Here is a 20,779-nt window from a genome sequence, read left to right on the forward strand (position 1 = left end):
AGATTAGAGTAAATGAATCAAAGAAATGCTCCCACAATAAAGGGAGAAAGTTACCTAAGTAGAATTCCAAGTTGAGTAGTGTCCCCAGATTGGAGAAGAAGAGAGTATAATATAAGGGTCCTTGGTACACACAGTGCTTTGTGCATTGTCCTGTGTTGATCACAATTGTTGACTACGATAGATAGCATTCCTACATCAGGAGGTTAAGTGGGAAGGCAGCACATCAATTATCTTTGCATAGTGAAGCCAGAGCAAAGGTCTCAACTCATTAGAGAAAAGATGGAGGTTGTGAAAGTCCCACACGATGACAGAATATACAGATGGCCAAATTCTGAATGCAAACGAAACTTTACTGACTAGCTATAGTTAAAACATGAACAGAGAAAATAGTTTTTCCTGCAGACTTAATTTTCTATAAATCTAGAATTTCATCCTTCAGAAATTTTCCAAAAAAGAGTGTAGAATACAATGAAACTATGCTATTTAGTAATAATACTTGATGATGAAACTATTATATTTAGTAATAATCCTTGATGATAGTTTTTATCAGCCCATGCACATTGAAGAATTTAACAAGATTTGTAAAACAAATAATCTCTATTTAGACAATTAAGACTTGCTGAAAGAGAAGACATGAAGATGCTACCCATTTTAAATCAAGTATGAGAAATGAGCTAGATCCTAGCTGGAACACTTGAATCAGGAGTAAAGTGCTGAAGTTGATGGACAATGCAATAGTCTCATGATGTGTCCTTTTGCTCAACTATGAGGAGGCTTCAAAAGGCTCATGGGAAATGGAATTAAAATATGTTTATTTGGGTTCAAGAAAAATTCTGAAATTCATGCATCATTTTTTCAGAATACACAGTTTCCATGAACCTTTTGAAATTTTACATCTGCCATCCTGGTTTCCTGTTAGAGGCTCAGCTCCTAGTGGCATCTGATTCTTCCCTCAAGCCCTAAACTGGGAAATAAATCCACAAAATCTATGTGGAATCCAGCAGCAAGATGCTATTTTTCAATGAGAGCATTCTTCACACTCTAGAAAATTCTCTCTCTTCCCTGCAGGAAACAGAAACAAGCCAGATAGCCTCCAGCTTTTAGTTGGTATTTAATGAGAAACTGGAAATAGACAACTACCTATGAAACAGGTTTATGGCCACGTAATAAACTATGAATAAAAAACTTTAATATAAATATGGCATGGTGTACAACTGAGTTAAAATCACCAAGTTTTAAAGATATTCCATCTTTGTGAGATAAAATAATTTCTCCAATCCTGGAAATCATATGTAAAAACAAAAGCAATCAAAAATATTTTATTTATCAAGCTCACAACCCGAGCAAGACAACGATTTATGGAAATGAAAGGGGGTTAAGGGCAGAGGACAGAGGAAAGGTCACTTACTTGCTGTGGTTTCAATGCTGACTACATATTAAATTCACCAGGAATCATAAACTAAACTAGTTCATGGAAATGATACACACAACAGGCATGAGGTCTCTGCCTCAATGACTCCAGCAACAGATACTCAATGATTCTCAAGGTCACACGTTCTATCCACAGCATCCAATTAGAAAGCCTGCCTCATACTGATAAAATCAGAAAGGGAGAGAACGACCCAACATGGGAAGTGGGAGACACAGTAGACTCATAGAATGGCAGATGTCCTAAATAGCACTCTGGCCTCAGAATCAGCCCTTGAGGCATTTGGATCTGGCTGAAGAGCCTATGAGAGTATTTTAGGCATGGAAAGCCAAGACACTCTGGGAAAAGAAAAAAAAATGAAAAAGAAGACCTAAATGAAAGATCTCAGCAAGTGTGATCCCAGTGGAAAGAACGGGGCCATCAAAGAAGGAGGTACCTTTCTCAGAAGGGAGGAGAGAACTTCCACTTTGACTATGACCCTGTCGGAATCAGATCAAAGTCGGCGAACCCTAAAGGCTTCCATAGCCTCAGCAACTCATGACTAGAGCCTAGGGAGATTACTGACGCCATAAACAAGAGTGTTAAATTGTTAAATCAACATCAAGAGTCACTGTGTACTTACGTCCCATGTGGGATCTGTCCTTAATGGGTTGTCCAATGTGAAGTAATGCTATAGCTAGTACTGAAACAGTATTTTTACACTTTGTGTTTCTGTGTGGGTGCAAACTGATGAAATCTTTACTTAGTATATACTGAATCGATCTCCTGTATATAAAGATAATTGAAAATGAAAAAAAAAAAAAAAACCTTGGTGTTAAATTGGAAATTACATAGAAAATTAATCAATTTTTAAAAAAATATCATGTAGGATCTCTGTCATTAATGTGCTATACACTGTGATTTAATGCTATAACTAGTACTCCAATAGTATTTTTCACTTTGTGTTGCTATGTGAGGGCAAACTGTTGAAATCTTTACTTTATATATACTAAACCGATTTTCTGTATATAAAGAGAATTGAAAATGAATCTTGATGTGAATGGAAGGGGAGAGAGAGCGAGAAAGGGGAGGGTTGTGGGTGGGAGGGAAGTTATGGGGGGGGAAGCCATTGTAATCCATAAGCTGTACTTTGGAAATTTATATTCATTAAATAAAAGATAAAAAAAAAAGAAAGCCTGCCTCTTCACGCACCAAAGTAAACTTGCCTTTTAATTTCATTTTCCATGAACATTCGTAAGTCCTCCTGTATAATGTACAGGTCCCTCCCCAGACCAGTTAAGTCAGAATCCCAAGTGGAAACAGGGGAGGCTAGGTATTGGCATTTCATGTCTTCAAATCTCTCAGGTTAGTCCCACGAGCAGCTCTGGAGAAGAAACACTGGGCTACTGTGGCCTCCTTGTCCCCCCACCCCCACCTGACAGAGATGTAGGTGTGCAGGTAGCCCTACTCTAAACAAGCAATTCCCAGATCGCCTCTCTGCCCCAGTACCTTGTATCTAACATCTGAGGAGGAAAATGTTGAAACCAGGGACTCACGCAGCAGGTGGGGACTGGGGAGAAATCTGCATGAAGGGGAAGCTCACCGCAGAGCATCAGAGGTGACACGCACACTGCGAGCCAGGTAAGTGGCAGGAGGCACCGTGTGGACCCTACCATCCAAGGGCTGACCGGAGCTCCACCTGGTCACCTTCTGAGAGGAAAGAGACTGTGCAGCCAGAAGATGCCTTTGCCAAACTGAAACTGAGCTCTCAAGTCAGTGCTAGGTTCTTCATAATTCTCCCTCTCCAGACATCCTTATCACATTTGTTATTCTCTAATCTAACTTTAATTGTATAATATACACTACCTATACTATTATAGATTGTTACCACATCATAGTGATAATATGATTGTTACTATTATTTAAGGTTGCAAATCTCTTTTTTGCAGTATGATATACATGTCATAAACTCTATCATTTTAACTGTTTTTAAGTGCACAGTTCTTTGGCATTAAGTACATTCATGCCATGCAACCTGCAAATCTCTTAAGAAAATGTAATGTGCATAGAAGTATTCAAGCACTTAGGTGCACTCCCTGTGAAAGTTGATGGGCAAAGATATAGCATCAGATTCTGCTTCCCAGGGAATACAAAATGTGCTTACATAAAAGAACAAACAATGCAGATCAAATGCTTAGAACCAGGGGCCAACTCAGTGTGCTGTGGACTTTCCTTGTTTTAGCTCTCCCGAATACCCTTAGTCTCTTGCAATTTGGGACGATCAGTCCTACTTTACAACATGCTAGTCCCTGCGCTTAGCAAGTCACACGCATTAGCTGGTGTAATTGTCAACATGACCCCTTTGACATGTAGAGGATCTGGCTAGCAGTTTTGAGCAACGTGGTGGTGGTCAAATACCAGAGCTGGGTGTGAGTCAGGATTTAATGCCAATAACCCGAGCCCAGAACCCAAACTCTTGCCTGTTCTAAACCAAAATGGTCATGGAAGAAATGGCAGGACAGTAAAAGAGCAGCTTCCAAACACTCGGGAATTCACAGAGTGCAGGGGTTCCACTGTCTGCAGAGCAGAGCCACGAGCACCAAGGGGAAGCTTGCAGGGCGGGCCAGTACCCAGGCTTGGGGGGAAGGAGGGCACAGAGGAGGGACCAGAGAAGGCAACTGGGAGGAGTTTCAGTGACAGGTCAGGCTGGTCCTGTCCATCTGCGGGGTGACCGCGCAGGAGCAGTCCAGCAGGAAGTTCACCTGGATGTGACAGACCGGCAAGAGGGGGCAAGACATCTCTGTGAGAACTAGGACAATGCAAATCACGTTTCTGAGGAAATGGCTTTGGGGTTTTTTGTTTGTTTGTTTTGGCAGTTATTTTGGCATCTGATGAGAGAGAGGGAGAAGAGGAGGGGAAGAGGGAGGGGGAGGGGAAGGGGGAGGAGAAGGGGAAGGGGGAGGAGAAGGGGAGGGGGAGGAGAAGGGGAGGGGGAGGGGGACAGAGAAGGGGAGGGAGAGGGAGAGGGAGGGAGAGAGAGAGATTTCATCCAAGGCACTTTATCCTGTGTGATAATTTCAAATCCATGCTCACTGTTTCACCCTCTAATGTGGCTCCAACCACTTGCCCTCTGATAAATGAAAATCCCCATATTGACGGTCCCTAACAATCCTCAAACTCATTTTGTACAAAACTGCTTGAATAATGTCCCCCACAAGCCAGCAAGACAAGAGTAAGCGGCACAGCCAACACAGCTGACCTGAATAAAAAATTTAGTTAAACATACAACTCTACCTGGGAGACGATGTAACCATTTTCCTCCCTAAATTTAAATCATTAGGTTTATAACATCACTTACATAGGAAATAAATTGAACATTTCTATTTTAAAAATTGGGGGAGTCTTCAAAAAATTAATAGAAAACACATATTATGTAAAAACTAAGCATGAATTTCAAAATTTTTTTGCACTGAAATAAACTTTTTTTCCATTAACTTTTTGAAGTTTCCTCACACTTGTACTTTTATACACACACACACACACACACATCACATTTCAGCATTCTATTTATACATTTGGCTTAGCCACTAAATATTGTTTTGGGGACTCTGTAGTTCCTAAATATTGAAAAAATACATAAAATTAGTTACGTGTTCAATTATCACCAGTTAAACTTGATGAGCCTCATTAGCTCAGAAAAACAGTGTTTTGATTTTGAAGCTAACTGGTTTTTCACTAGAAAAAAGTAAGTCTGTGAATATTCCCTGACAGGACTGAGCAAAGACATAATGTGGTTTAACTAGAACTTGAAAGCTTTAGATTAAAGAACTTCTTTGCATCACAAAAATCTATACAATTTACTCCTAAATGCAGATTTGAAAAAACCTAGACAATTTACTCCTACGTGTAGATTTGAATTTCAAACTGCATTTTGTCATCAGGCTTTTCATATTAGATAACCTAAGCCAGGATATACTCCCCAACTTGTAACTATAATATAACCACAAATATAAGAATTGTTTCTGAGGAAAAAGAAAATGACTTCTGCCCCAAATTACACTGTCTTTAATAATAGTCCTGTGGCGAGGCCGGGTGCTGTGGTATAGCAGGTAAAGCCACCACCTGCAGCACTGGCATCCCATTTGGGCACTGGTTCGAGACCTGGCTGCTCCACTTCCAATCCCGTTCTCTGCTATGGCCTGGGAAAGCAGCAGAAGATGGCCCAAGTCCTTGGGCCCCTGCACCCACGTGGGAGACCCGAAAGAAGCTCCTGGCTCCTGGCTTCAGATAGGCACAGTTCTGGCCGTTGTGGCCAACTGGAGAGTGAACCAGCGGATGAAAGACCTTTCTCCCTCTGTCTCTCCTTCTCCCTCTGTGTAACTCTGACTTTCAAATAAATAAATAAATCTTAAAAAGAAATAGTCCTATGCCACAAAACCCACATGGTATGTATCTGTGTGTACATGCACGTACACTATTTCCTGAAACAAAACAAAACAGAATGAAGGGATGTACAGTGTGGATACATATATATTCTCCTAACAAGAACTACACAATCAGGGGCTGTTCTTGGATAAGATGAAAGCAATAGAGAATGTTTCTGGTAGGCAGAGATGCTGTTTCCATCTATGCAACCCTTATCATTAAGATTGGCTCATGAACACAAATTATGTTATGACAAGAGAGTCAGCAATAGCAAATCTGATCACACAGGATAAAGCACACACAAAGGGCCCAGACTACAGGAAAGAAAGACCAAGCAAAATGCAGGAACTCAACACAGTGTTCCCTTGCTGTGTCATCTCCAGCCTGGAAACTATGACCCACCAATCACAGCTTGCAGTGACAGGATGTGGGGCACCTGGGTAAAATGGGAAAAGGGAGAAGAGCAGGGAACTACGTGACTGCAGAGATAAAATCTGTAGTGTGTTATATATGACAGATATGTGACAATGCATACACACCCAGGATATTGCCCAACGTGATCCAGTTTTGACATATGAAAACCCAAAAGTATCATTTTCATGATTAACATTCAGCCACATCAAAAATAAGAAATCTATTTTCTCCTTTATGTGCATGTCACTTGACAGCTATAAAGCTCTTTGAAAAACTCCTCTCATTTGACACTGCTATAGCTACACTGATATGCTTCCTGATGACCCAACCTTCTTTTTATCCCAATCAACTCAGCCTCACAGGAAATATATTTTTAATGTTTTATTGTTTGCAACTTTGTCAGATGTTTCTCTTTCACACACAAATCCCTTTGATTAGGTCTTGGCAAGTCAATGAAAGACACATGTGTGTCCTCCAACAAGTGCTATTCATTAGGATTGAATCCTTTTTTCCAACTTCACACACAGAAAAGGAAACTTTTAACATTTCTTTCATTTCATTTCTATTTAGAGGAGGAATACAAGTCTGTCTAAGGTTTCTGTTCTAAACTTAACAGCAAACTGAACTGTGAACGTTGGAAACCTAGCACACATCCCAGTGGACTCTGCTGCACCTCTTTCTTTCATCACCCATTCTTCGAACATTCTCCATTCTGTGCTGGGTATTGAGAGGAAAGGGAAATGATACATTGATTTTCTGTCTCCATGGAGTTCATAACCTAACAATAAACTCGTGTAGATAAAGGTAGAAGTAGATGGAAGTAGATGCTAAAGAAGGTATGAATTCTCAATTCTGATGGACACTCTATCTACTGAGACCCAGCTGGGGACAGATGTCATAAATAAAATAAAAACACTGAAATAAGTATTTAACAACAGAGTACTTCAAAAAGTTCATGGAAAATTGGGTTAAAAGATATTTTTATTTTGGTGCAAAAAGTCCTTTAGAAATCCTTGCATAATTTTTTGACAATATGTATTTTCCATGACTTTTTGAGGACCACACCTATGAGAACAGAAGTGTTCATGTAGGCATAATTTATTCACTTAGTGGTTATGGAAGGTCATTAGCTGACTCAGGTTTTATGATAAACATAAATTTGACTCAGGTTTTGTGATAAACATAAATTACAATGTTCCATTCCAATGATCTATCTTAAATTACTGCTTTTTAAAAGAAAAACTAGAATGATTATTATTGTACTGTTACCCTTGAATCAAATTAGCTTTAATTAGACTAATAAAGACCAATGCCAAGTGTTACATATTTAACATATGTAGTAGAACTGCTTGGTTAGACTTCAGGTTAACCTTTAATGTCAAAATATTTTTGTACTCAAAAATATTTATTTATTTTTTAGACAGGCAGAGTTAGACAGAGAGAGAGAGAGAGACAGAGAGAAAGATCTTCCTTCCGTTGGTTCACTCCCCAAATGGCCGCCATGGCCAGCGCACTGCGCCGATCCGAAGCCAGGAACCAGGTACCTTCTCCTGGTCTCCCATGCGGGTGCAGGGCCCAAGCACTTGGCCATCCTCCACTGCCTACCTGGGCCACAGCAGAGAGCTGGCCTGGAAGAAGAGCAACCGGGACAGAATCCGGTGCCCCAACCAGGACTAGAACCCGGTGTGCCGGCGCCACAGGCAGAGGATTAGCCTAGTGAACCGTGGCGCCAGCCCTCAACAATATTTATTAACTACTGTAATACAGGTGCTAGATATAGAATAGAGATCAAATTAGATAAAAAGATTATGTCCTAATAGAGTCTATATTCTTGAGGAAGACGCAGACAACATGCTAACTAATGAATAATGGTCAGGTAGTAAAAAGAGCTATGGAAAAAAAAAAAAAACAGGATAATGGGTTAGGGAGTTATGGGTCTCTGTGGGTTCAGTAGTCAAAGAAAGTCTTTCTCATCAGTTTGCATTTACTCTGCGATCTTAAGAAAGTGAGTAGGCCACAGAACACCAGCAAAGAGGTCAGTGATTACAAAGAACCGAGGTGGGAGAACGCACAGCATACTCAATCAGCTAGGCGGTTTGTGTGGCTGGAGCATGGAGGCTGGTGGAACATGAAAGCAGAGGCACTACCAAAGCCAGGTCATACAACTCCTCACAGACTACAGAGCTGGGGTTCTTGTCCAAGTGTGATCAGAAGCCATTTGAATATCTGGAACAAGCATGACATCAGATCAGCCATAGCATTTCAATGGCTCTCTCTGGCAGCTGGATGGAGACCAGACCAGTGAGTGCAGGAATGAAATTATAAAAACCAGGGGCCTATTTCTGCAGCCTCACTGAGATATGATGGCAATTCACTAAGGCTATCTAAACAGTGAGAAGCGGCAGGTTTGGGGACAGATACATTGTGAAGTCAGAGCCTCCGGACCAACAGACAAGTCAGATGTGAAGCCTGAAGGCAAGAAAAGTGATAAGGATACTTACAAGCCTTTTGCCCAAGTGTTCAGGTGAATGATGGTGTCATCAGCTGAGATGGTGAACACAAAGATGAGAATAGGTGCGTGTGTTCTGATGGCAAAGGTCCGAAATGAGATTTTGGTTTCAGACATAGGATTTGAGATGCCCATTAGACATCAAGCAAAGAAATATTGTACCTGGGGTTAAAAGGTGCTTCATGTGGGTGTTTCTGCTCTTCTAAATAAAGGACTAATGCCACCAATAATAGAGGCCATGATGTGAGAAAGAAAAACCCACAAAGCTGTGTCTATATGATTAGTCTCTCCTCTCTACAGGACTGCTAAGAAGGCCTTCTGGTCTCATGATGCCCAGAGTCAGTTCTCTTGGTAGAATGGACATGATCCAATGCAGCCTAGATTCTTAGAGAAGTCCCCAGGGTGGATCAAATCTCCAGGAAGTGACTCGACTTAGCTACAAGCATAGGTAATTGGCCCTCTAATGAGTCTAATTCTCCTGCAGGTAACATCCAAGGCAAAAAAGCTGGGATAACACCCATTGAAGCCTGTCTGCAGCACTGCCCACACTTTGGCTCTGGGCTCTTCTTCAGTCCATCTCCTTAGACACAACCCTGGGCTCCAGATGAGCCAAACTACACCAAGTTCCCCATATGTCATGTTCTGTCATTGGCTGTTTTTCCACCTAAAGCACTCTTTTCCCATTCCTCTACCTGGCTGACTGTGACCCAGTGCAATACTCCATCATAATGTCTTCCTGAGCATAATGGTTTCATGCATCTAGTTTGCCCAATGGAGTGGTTTTTTTTTTTTGAAGAGAATAACTACACTTTTTATGCTCCCAGAGTCTCACATATAAGGATAATACTTGATAACTGTTTGCTGAACAAATGGATGGAGTTGTGGGTGCCAGTAAAATACCATAGCAATTGACGTGACTGCCTCCTGGCATGCTATGAACAATATACTGAGAGTTCCAGAACGTGCTGCAGCATCTCTTGCAACCATGCCCCCTTTGAAGACACACAACATGGAATGACATGCATAGCCCTGCTATTGTGGGTTGAACTGCCATAGACCTCTCAGTTAAGGCAGGGATAGGCTGTTCCAGTAAGATTCTTCCACAGCAAAATGGAAACGTTCACCAGGACAGAAAACTGAAAATGCCTACTTCGAAAGGTGCATCTGTCCTTCTTTCCCCATCACACCCCCAGACCCTCTCATGCTCCAGAGGAAAATTGAAGCACGTAAAACACCTGCCACAAAACAGCACAAGGGCAGCCTGAGGAGAGTGGACATAGAGTGAGATGGCAAATATGTAAAAATGCACGCAGGGACAGAAACCTGCAAGGTACAGAAAAGTAAAGAGAAGTGCCAGGAGGTAGATCCTTATTGCAGCCAACTGAGCTGAGGATGAGCACAAAGACCAAAGCAAATCTCACAGTGCAATGGACAGAAGCCAGCAGCAGGACTACTGCCACTAAAGGAACTGTGTGTCAACTGAAAACCAAGTTAAACTAATCTAATACCAAAAAGGCTACAAAGATCATTTAAAATAGTATTATTCAAAGATCAAAACAAAATTGGATGAAGTTCAAATAAAAACCTGCTACTGAATCAAAGTAACACAGCAGAGATATAAAACAAAAACCCTGGTAACTTAATACATCGGAAAGTAGATGGAAAAGAAAGCCCTACATCATCAATCAGTAGATGGAGATAGTCAGCAATCAAAGCAAGATGGCAAAATATCACGAAACACACATAACTAAAACCATGATAAGAACATAGAGGAGAAGGCTTACATGTTAATGCTCATGAAAACCAAATGTGAGGGAGGAAAACAGTGTACCTTTGCCTCACAGAAATGAGCTGGCTGCTTCGACCTCTGTCCCCACAACCAGCGTTTCCTCTCACTCACATGGATTCTGAAACCGTGACTCTCCCAACTGCTCAGCCACTTAATCCATAAAGTAAATCAGGATGGATTTAGAACACTCATCTTCTCAAACATAGGAGGAAGAGCAGGGGAACGCTTACTTAAGTTTATGGCACTTCGCTTAGAAAACCGAATGCATCTCAGACAGCTGCTCGTTCTACACTCTTTATGTTACCCAGGTGAACTCAGAGGCTAAGGCAGCTAAATGGCCGCCTCAAGAACCAAGGCGGAAGGACACTGGACAAATGTCACTAAGGGGCAGGTCACATTTTATCATGGACTTTTAACCTAGAGGATTCAGCACAATTGGAAAGAACTACAGCATTTCTAAACCGGTAAGGACATTGCTTCTTTTTTTCATCTCACTCCTACTAAGTACTGCTCTAATTTTTTTCTCAGTTTAAACGAATGCATGTGATGGACTGTCACTGCTAAAGACACTGAGGAGTGTCATCAAGCAGCTGTCATCACCACAAACCTCTTTCTACAGAGTCAATCTGCACCTCCTTACCCACGCCCAGCAGAGCAAGCATTTCAAAGAGGACCCAGGATTTCAAAGCCACCGAGAAGCCACGGATACTGTTGCTTCCCTTCCCAGCAGAAAAACAAACCAAACCACTGGGAATGTTTCCACTTTTCACTTTCTTGTCAGCTACGCTTTCATGTCATGGACACGTATCAAAACATCACCCCAACAAGAACGTAAAGATTTCCTTGAAACTGATTTCACAATAGAACTTTAATTTACACAAAATTAATAACTAGTCTTTTAAATGTTAATTCTGGCTGGTGCCGCAGCTCAATAGGCTAATCCTCTGCCTAGCGGCGCTGGCACACTGGGTTCTAGTCCCGGTTGGGGCGCCAGATTCTGTCCCGGTTGCCCCTCTTCCAGGCCAGCTCTCTGCTCTGGCCAGGGAGTGCAGTGGAGGATGGCCCAAGTGCTTGGGCCCTGCACCCGCATGGGAGACCAGGAGAAGCACCTGGCTCCTGGCTTCGGATCAGCGCGGTGCGCCAGCCGCAGTGCGCTGGCCGCGGCGGCCATTGGAGGGTGAACCAACGGCAAAAAGGAAGACCTTTCTCTCTGTCTCTCTCTCTCATTGTCCACTCTGCCTGTCAAAAAAAAAAAAAAAGAATAAAAAAAAGAAAAAAATGTTAATTCTGCCATTTCAATCCTTCACCAAATATTTGCTGAGAGCAAATCTAAGGGCTGGAGACACAACAGTGAGCAAGGAGTCACTACCCCTGCTCTCACAGGACTAACAGTCTAGCAAGACACAAGTGGAAAAGCAAATCAACAAACCAACATCTATCACAGCGACTGGGAAGGAAAAACAAACAAGAGAAAGGCACCCAGTGTGGGAAGAGCCATGCTATGTCTGACAGACAGGGTCTCTCTGAAGCAGTGTCATCCAGCCAGAACCACGGAGACAACAGGGCCGAGCAGCAAGTACCTGGGGTGGGGATATTCCCAGGAGAGGAGACAGCGTGTTCGCTGGGTGCATGCTTTGTTGGGAAGTCTGAGAAAGGCAAGGGGACCCGCTGGCAGAAGAGGAGGAGCGTACTGAGAAAGAGGTGGCAGGGAGGCCCCAAATCCTGTGAGGACCTCTGAGCCATTTCAGAATGAAATTCCAGGACAGACCAAGGCAGGGGTTGGGAGGGCAGGGAGGGGCAGGAGGGACCGTGACCACCCAGGTAAGAGAGCAGCAGCAGTGGAAACCAGGGTGGCCCCAGCAGCAGGAGGGATCCGAGTGGGGTTCTGGACATTTTTGTCACAGCAGAATTGACAAGATTTGCGAATGGATGGGATGTGAGTGTGAGTAAGAGACACGCTGAGTGTAACCCCATAGACTTCGACATGGAAAGTTGCAGGAAGGAACAGATTTGGGGGGGGGGGGATGGGGTGGAGGAGGTGGTTTTGAGCCTGTAAGTGTGAGATGTCACTAACCATTTGAACATGGGTACAAGGTGCCACTTGGTAGCACGCACTTTGCTTCACTTCAATGAAATCAGGAGTGCATTTCCGCATACCCTGAAGTCTTCTCTACTTAACACCAATATCTTGTGGATAAATTATCACTTGTGTTTGCATTATCAAACTTATTGGTACTTCTTAACATTTGCCTCGTATCTCAATATCTACTTTCAAAAGTAGGGAACATCCCTAAAGACAGAGCATCTCTGCCTCATGCAAGTGCCTAAGAATGACAGAAGTTTAAAAATGCTCCCAAGGAGTCCATTCTTATCAGGTATGACCTGAATCCCTGAGTCACCTCTGCTTGCCAGAACTTCACCTTCCACACAGCCCCAAACTCTACCATCTGAAAGAATGTCATTATTACTTCTTAACCATGTGTTTCTCAAATTCTATTATAAATCCAAGAACAGTTATCTCTATCTTCTCTCAAGTGAAGAAGGTATAGATAGCGAATGCTTCTTCCATTAGCATTCACATGTCAGCTCAAGCAGGCCACATGGAACTTCCTGCTGTATACCCTGTATTCCCCATTCCATCACCTCCTAGCACTGACTCTGTCCAGAATCCTATATTACTTGTGTAAGGATCTGCTTGCTCTTAGTATTCCCCACCATACTTCAAACCCCTTGCAATGGAGTCGTATTCCTTGGCCCAATACTATAGGAACTACCAGTTACAAACTCTTGGCAGGTGCACAAGAGCACTTAATAAATATTTGGTGAACAAATCAATGAGTGCTGTGTTGGTGTTGCACAGACATCAAGTAAAAAGGCACTGGGGCTGAAGGGCTCTATGGTATATTGAATTTGGGAAAGACATCAACTCTAGAACACTAAACTAAGTAACATTAAATAAAGTTTATCAAAATTAGTTCTTGCATTTGCATTGGCTTTTATTTATTTTATTAAGCATCAACATTTTTCAGTATTTCCAAAAAGTGTGAAGGACACTGAAGGAAGAAATCAGCAACCCCAAGTCCCAACACAAATCAAAAAGAGTTTGTATCTGGCAATCAGGAAGTTACTGAATCTTTTCTTAGCAAACCAGATATGAACCTTTAGATAGCAAACCACAAACTGATTTCCTTGTGTGTATTTTAATCTATGACAAAGCAAAATTAGTTTATACCTATTTACAATTATAGATCAAGGAGGCCATTAAAAACTTTCTACTAGAGCTAAGGCCTTTTTGATTTTATAATTCAAGATGTGCAGGGTATAATTTTCTCATTAGTGTTTTATTGTAATGAATGCAAAAAACCTAATAACACAGTTACAAGAGTTTTCATAGTTCCCTTGTGACCTCAATCACATTACTTCTTTTCCCCTCGGTGCTAACTTGCTCAGCCTCAAAATCTCCTGCCTTTGGGATTCGGCAATATGACCCGTGTGGTTGAAAAGGAAATCCTGGATTCTCTGCATTCTTGTACACTCCATTGCTCTCCCCTTCTCCACTGCACAAACGGTGTCTACAATGGGAAAGGGCAACCCTGGGCTCTTAACCTTTAATAACTGCTTTATCAGTAGGATTAGTTAAGCATCCTAAAAAAGTCTATACAAGTTCTAAATCAAACCAGCTGGGTAGGCATGCTGGAAACAGGCAAAGGTATCGAAAAAAGATGAGAATATAAAATGGAGAAAGATTATTTCCAATACTGATATATTTTCCATTTAAAAAAAAAAAAAACTTCTCATATCCCAGGTAGTATATCCAATTTATTTTTGGCAAGCTCTAACTCTGCCAGAAAATTTGTACCAATATTTAAACACACATCAATTCATAGTAACATCTAGCCACTTTGATATTACTGTAAGATTGATTTTGTTCCCTTAATGGAAATCAGATAGAAATCATGACTGGATGTATCCATCACACCCAATGGCTGTGAAACAGACACAGTGTAGCAAATGTCAAGACTCTTGTCATTACAGATCCAGTTACAGTGATCATGATGAAGTAAGACAGGAAAAACAATAGCATGCAAAAATGCAAATTAGTAATTTTAACAAAAGCACTCAACTTTCTAAAGTTTATATTAAAGTGTCAAAAACACCCAACCTAAATGTTTGTGCAAAAGTGGAGAATGCGTTAAAGATACTCTGGTGACACATTCCAAAAATGAATGACTTTTCTTGGTAAGTGGTTAATGACTGGTACCTCCGTCATCAGATGGTCTTGTGAGCTCACTGCTGCACGAAAAGCTAGGATAAATCTCGGAGATTTCTGACTTGTCATCCCCCAGACCTGTACCAAAAGTACTGCTGGAATGAGACCGAGACCGCTGTCTCCTATAGTGACTTGCCTTTTCTATATCGGAGGGAAAATATTCATATTTGAGTTTAAGTGACTTGAAAAACAACAACAACAATTACTCAAAAGCTTAACGGGGAAAGGAAATACTTCCTAACTAAATAATAGTCAAAATCCCCTTCATTATCAGATTCTTCTAGTCATCTATTCTCTAACTTCAGCATGTATTACATCAACTCCACAAATAACCTAGAGACTATTTAAACTCATTTAAAAATCTAGATTTTAAAGGAGAGATGGGGGATGAGAAATTGACAAAAACTAAGAAAACACTGACAAACCAGTAGATTTCTAGAAAACATTTGCTTCTATTTGACTGCTTTCAAGCATCAGTAGGTACACAGGATTTGTTGCCTTTTCTTTCGTTTCAGAAAATTAAATGACACGGTTTGACTAAGTATGCAGATTAAATTAACAATAAAAGTATTAGAGTCCCCATTGTGCCTTGGGCATTCAATCTGATTAACACCGATAGTTAAATATACGGTAGAAATCAGGAGGAGGTGCAAGATCTAAATGATACGACATGATATGAATCTATAGTATTTGGATTGTTTAAAATAACTGCAGAGCTGTTAAAGCTTTTACTGATTGTGTTGGATCAACACGATCTGAAAGTCTGAAATGTTAAATCATGCTGTCACTCTATCTAAACCATTCATTTTTTGCCTTTCACTATAAACATGCACTCTAAGTTAAAAACTCAAATAAGCTTTCTATGTATACTACTCATTTTGCCCTATATAAAAACTCAGATACATTTTAAGGATACTTAAACCCCTATTTTATTTTAAGATATTTATGATACTACACAGAAAACTTCTACATAATTCTATGCATAATTCTTTGGATTTACTCTTAAATTTTGTAGCAAGTCTATTTCATGAAACAAAACCCTTTATGTCTCAGCAATCCAAATAACTGTATTATAAACCCAGAAAGTCCATCAAATCATATTTGTTAATAAAAAACCACATGTAAGCTGGAGACGACTTTTTAAAATGAATGTAGGACAAACTACTTTAGGATTTCTTAAAAAGCCCTTTTGCAAGTCTTGTTTTCATACATGATTAATAGTGCTTTAAAGCAGCATGGCACTTTTTCAGTGTTTCGAATTCTCAACTTTGAAATTTACATTGCACAGTTGGTACAATGAATCTACAGTTCACAGCAGCTTCTCTTTCAGGACAAAACCTCATCAGTGGGGAGGAACTCAAAATGCAAGCAATACCAGACAGCATGTGGAGACTTCTAGACTGGATATTGTCCTCCAGGGGGTCAATGTCGAAGATGGAGCCAGGATCTGTGCGCCAAACTTTGAGGTCTTTTACCGACAGGAAGAAATCAACAAACAAGGAGGAATGTTTAAAAGCCAGCACCAGAGTGAATCAAGCAAAAGCCTGGAAGGAAGGTATGTGAAATGCAAAGGGGCACTCAGCAAACCCGCTGTGCTACAGGCCTCAGAGGAGAACCAGAGAATATTCACTTGCTTTCAGAAGCATCTGTGAAGACACTCCTGTAATCTAATTCAGTAGCCTGACTTCTTCACCGGTCACCTTGCTGATGCACCAGCAATATCACACAATGCAGGTGCCCAGAGGGCAACTCTATGCGGTGCCCAGGGCATCCCCTGAACTCCCATGGCACTCCTGCTCTCCCCCCACAGAAAGAAGCAAAATATTTGAAGTCCCTGATGAAAGACATGGGAGTCACTCACGGAAAATGGATGAGATGTTTTTGTTTAAAACACGTAAATCTTCTCTCCCTGGAAGAACATATTTGAAATGTAGGCAAGTGGCAAGGCTGGTTTTCACTTTGTTTTTTTTTTTTTTAAAGATTTATTTTATTTATTTGATAGAGTTACAGAGAGAGGCAGAGGCAGAGAGATAGAGGTCCTCCATCTGCTGGTTCACTCCCCAGACGGTGGCAATGGCTGGAGCTGAGCTGATCTGAAGTCAGGAGCCAGGAGCTTCTTCCGGGTGCAGGGGCCCAAGGACTTGGGCCATCTTTTACTGCTTTACCAGGCCATAGTAGAGAGCTGGATTGGAAGAGGAGCAGCTGGGACTAGAACCGGCACCCATATGGGATGCCAGCACTTCAGGCCAGGGCTTTAACCTGCTGCGCCACAGCGCTGGCCTCTGGTTTTCATTTTGAGTCTATGAGTGCAAACTAAGGCATGAAAGATACATTCACTGGCGCCAGCACGGTGGTGTAGTAGGCTAAGCTTCTGGCCCACAGCACTGGCATCCTATATGGGTGCAGGTTCGTGGAAGATGGCCCAAGTGCTTGGGTTCCTGCACCCATAAGAGAGACCCAGAAAAAGCCCTTGGCTCTTGGTTTTGGATCTGCTCAGCTCTGTCCGTTGTGGCCACTTGGAGAATGAACCAGAGGATAGAAGACCTCTTCTCTCTCTGTCTCTCCCTCTCTCTGTCCATAACTCTGTCTCTCAAATAAATAATTAAAAAAAAAAGATACATTCATCAGAAAAGTGCTAGACATATGGCAGAAAGAAAGCTGAATGGAAATAATTAATGAGTAAACTGGTCTGGGAGATTTGTGGTTCTTTTTAATTAACATTATGTAGTGCTTACCATAGGCCAGTTACAGCCTAACTCATTGAAGCTTCAGGGGAGATCAGCAAAGCTATCCACTGCCTACAAACATGTTTGGAATCATACCTTGGAAAACACTCTAGGAGTCATCTTAGTAACCATCCAACACAGTGCCTTGGCTTTAGTGCCCCATTTTTTACTAGGGTGCACCTTGAGAGGTACAAACTTTCCCTACCTAACACTACTACCACAAAGTAGGCCCTTACTGAAGATAAAGAAAATCCAACCCTAAAATTACTAAAAGACATATACTTTGGTTACAAAAAACTGAGCTACATAACTGGACCAGCTTTAAAAGCTCAAAGGCTAACTTCTCTGCTGGGGACAAAAGTCATAAGAGTTGTTGGTATTTATGTAAAAAGCAGTAACTTTCCTTCTAGCCCTACTGTATTCTGTCGTCTGATCTATTCTATTGTCTCAGCCACATTCAACACTCTCCTCCTGGCATGTCCCCTGCCTGATTTATAAGCAACAGAGAGCAGAGAGAGACGGTTCCTCTCTAAATTATGGCTCTCAATTACCCCAGCTCAGAAATAACATACAGAAAAACATAAGAGAGTCATACTACACAATACCCTCGGAATCTGTCCAGCATGTCTGCCTGTGGTAACAGGACCTGAGCACGGACGTGGTTATCACTATCACCCCTGCATCCAATGTCTAAGTATAACACTTTAATCAAGTACATGAGCTAAGAGGAAACAAAATAATTGTTCAACCACTGTGATCACCCATGTCTGGGGCAGCTTCTTTAACGAGTAGGAACATTTTTAACACCTGAAAGCCACTGAAGACAGACAACTTCCATTAAGAGAAAGGATCTGCCACCATATCTGGTGACTCCCATTCAACATGGTACAAAAATAACACTCTGCCTGCTGTCCACTTAAGTCTGGCAGCACACCCACATCCGAGAAGGAGTCAGAGGAACAAGGATGCTGACTCTAGGCCTGAGCAAGCATAGGCGCTGGAGCATGAGCTTACCCACGATGATCCCAGGTCTCCTGTCCATCTCCACCACGTGCGGGTGAACACCTTTGTAGGCAGCGTCACTGACCACCTGCGTGTTCTTCCTCACCCGCTCTGTCACGGGGTCATCCACCACAGGAGTGAAGCCCCTTCCCTTTGTCTTTTCAAAGTCTTCATGATATTTCACCTGGAAAAGAAAAATCAACATCAACTCAAAAGGAAATTTTCTATCTCACAAACTTCCAAGAAAATGGCAGGTGTCACTGTATTAGTTAATTCTGGATTATTTTCGACATACGTGTGTCTTTTCCAATTACTCTGAAAACAGTGCTGGAATCCAGTGCTGATATTTTCATATCATATAATTGATCCCTGAGGTTAGTATGTTTTTAAACAACATATAAACTTATATTAATGAAAAGTTTTAAAGTGTGTTTTAAAATTCTAGCTACTACTATCGCTTCTCGGCCTTTTGGCTAAGATCAAGTGTAAAATTCTAGCTACTTCCTAAAGTATACTAATTTAACTGAAAAATAGTTCCCTATCTTAAACAGTTCAACATGTAATAAAGTGATTAGCTATTTCCACACACTTATGCAGAAAACAGTATTATTTACAATAAGGTTGAGAGTTACGGATGAGAGACATATAACTTTGTGGTTAATTACAAAAACATGTAAACATGTTTCAAAACACACATTTTTTTCATGTTCTGAAATTGAGTTGGTGTGACAGTTGTAGAGCTCTGTAAATTATACTAGCAACCATTGAACTGAATACCTTAAATAAATTAAGTTTATGGTAGGTTAAATATACCTCATAAAACTGTTTTTAGAAAACATATTTTCTTTCACATCATTTATACATGCAAACACAACCAAACTCCATCTTCAAATGAACTGAAAAGAAGTTTAAGCAAAAGTTTTACACAAAATCCGTATGTAGCACTCTGGTTAGAAATAAGCACACACCAAAAAAAGCCTCTGAGAAAAATTATTTTTATTAGACTAAGTATTTTCATGACATTTCAGTGTGATTAGCAAACCCCCACCCCCAGAAGACGGGTCCATCCACATATCCATGCTTTGTTAGTCATCCAGATTAAGAGCGAGCAGATGCTGCCGGCACACGGGATTGTGTCGTTCCTTAGTGTGCTTTAGCCATGAGAAGAACAACGTGGCTGTACCCTACCATGGAGATATGGCTCTGGGCTTCTTTCACATGTCTCAGACCAGGTGTATCTAAAATCAGACTTGGTCTACCTTTCATCTGTTTACGATCCTGGGTGTATTTTACCTGCAGAATGAATAACAGACATGACAATCATTTTTTTAAGCTTTCCAAAAGAAGGGAAATGTAGGAAACACTGAAAACTATTCCCCAGATAGCTTTTTCAGTGAATTACATTTTGTCCCAGAATTGCAACCTAAAGTTTGACTCTCAAAGAATCTCCTTTACAAGCTATTAGAAAAATGACCTAAATCTCTCCTGAAAACTAGTATGTGAGAGACAAATTATTCAACAACAGTGCGCTCAGCAAAATCGGGTTTCATGCTTAAACAGGGAAAATCCAAAACTAAACAGAACCCAAATCTATTCTCTGTATCTAAATGTCTCCATTTCCTGCCTTAACTATGTTGGAGGTTACCCTTCATTTCCTTTTGTTTCTTCCCTCTTCAGAGAACCATGAACAACCAAAAACAAATCCAGTTTTTCTTCTAAGTAGCCACAGATTAAAGGTAACTTAGATTGAACGCATTCAGTATCTCTGGACAGAAATGCTACTGGACAGCTGTCGACTCTGAAGCCTAAATGATGATGCCCTGGCCCAGAGCTCCTCAAGGCGAGCTGGAAACTGGGCTGTCTTCCTGACAGCTGACTGGCTGAGCTGGTTACGTGTAAGCTTAGGATAGCACTGACCACAGACCTGAGAGCATGTGTGCAATTCAGAAGGGAAGCCCTGCGCTGAAGCTTATTATCCAAACACCAAACAGATGTGCACCATGACGCTTCCATAAGCACCTAAGTTCTGTATTAGATGTACCTGGATGTGTTTTTTCTTATAAGTCCTTACTTTGGATTAATGACTCATTTCCCATTTAGTTTGGTAGAGAGGATTAATAACCCACAACCCACGCTCAATATAATTTATCAGTAAAATAGCAATTTGTTCAGCTTGCACATCAAAGACTTTATCACTCTCAAAAACACTGGTAGAAATAACATGAATTATTGTCTA

General features: G+C 41.2%; 1 protein-coding gene across 4 annotated transcripts in view; it reads right to left on the bottom strand.

The window, feature by feature from the left end:
• NEBL (nebulette) overlaps positions 1-20,779 on the bottom strand; it is a 401,382-nt gene that overhangs the window by 9,470 nt on the left and 371,133 nt on the right. Inside the window, exons 23-26 of one of the 4 annotated variants that reach the window (XM_062210543.1) lie at positions 19,732-19,836; positions 18,556-18,727; positions 16,191-16,283; positions 14,807-14,956 (exon numbers count right to left, since the gene is read on the bottom strand). In XM_062210543.1, coding sequence (XP_062066527.1) covers positions 14,807-14,956; positions 16,191-16,283; positions 18,556-18,727; positions 19,732-19,836 — 520 coding nt within the window. The remainder of the gene's footprint in view (positions 1-14,806; positions 14,957-16,190; positions 16,284-18,555; positions 18,728-19,731; positions 19,837-20,779) is intronic. The other 3 variants (XM_062210545.1, XM_062210544.1, XM_062210546.1) reach the window with 3 other exon arrangements.

This window comes from Lepus europaeus, chromosome 14, assembly GCF_033115175.1.
Source record: "Lepus europaeus isolate LE1 chromosome 14, mLepTim1.pri, whole genome shotgun sequence".
Taxonomy (NCBI): domain Eukaryota; kingdom Metazoa; phylum Chordata; class Mammalia; order Lagomorpha; family Leporidae; genus Lepus; species Lepus europaeus.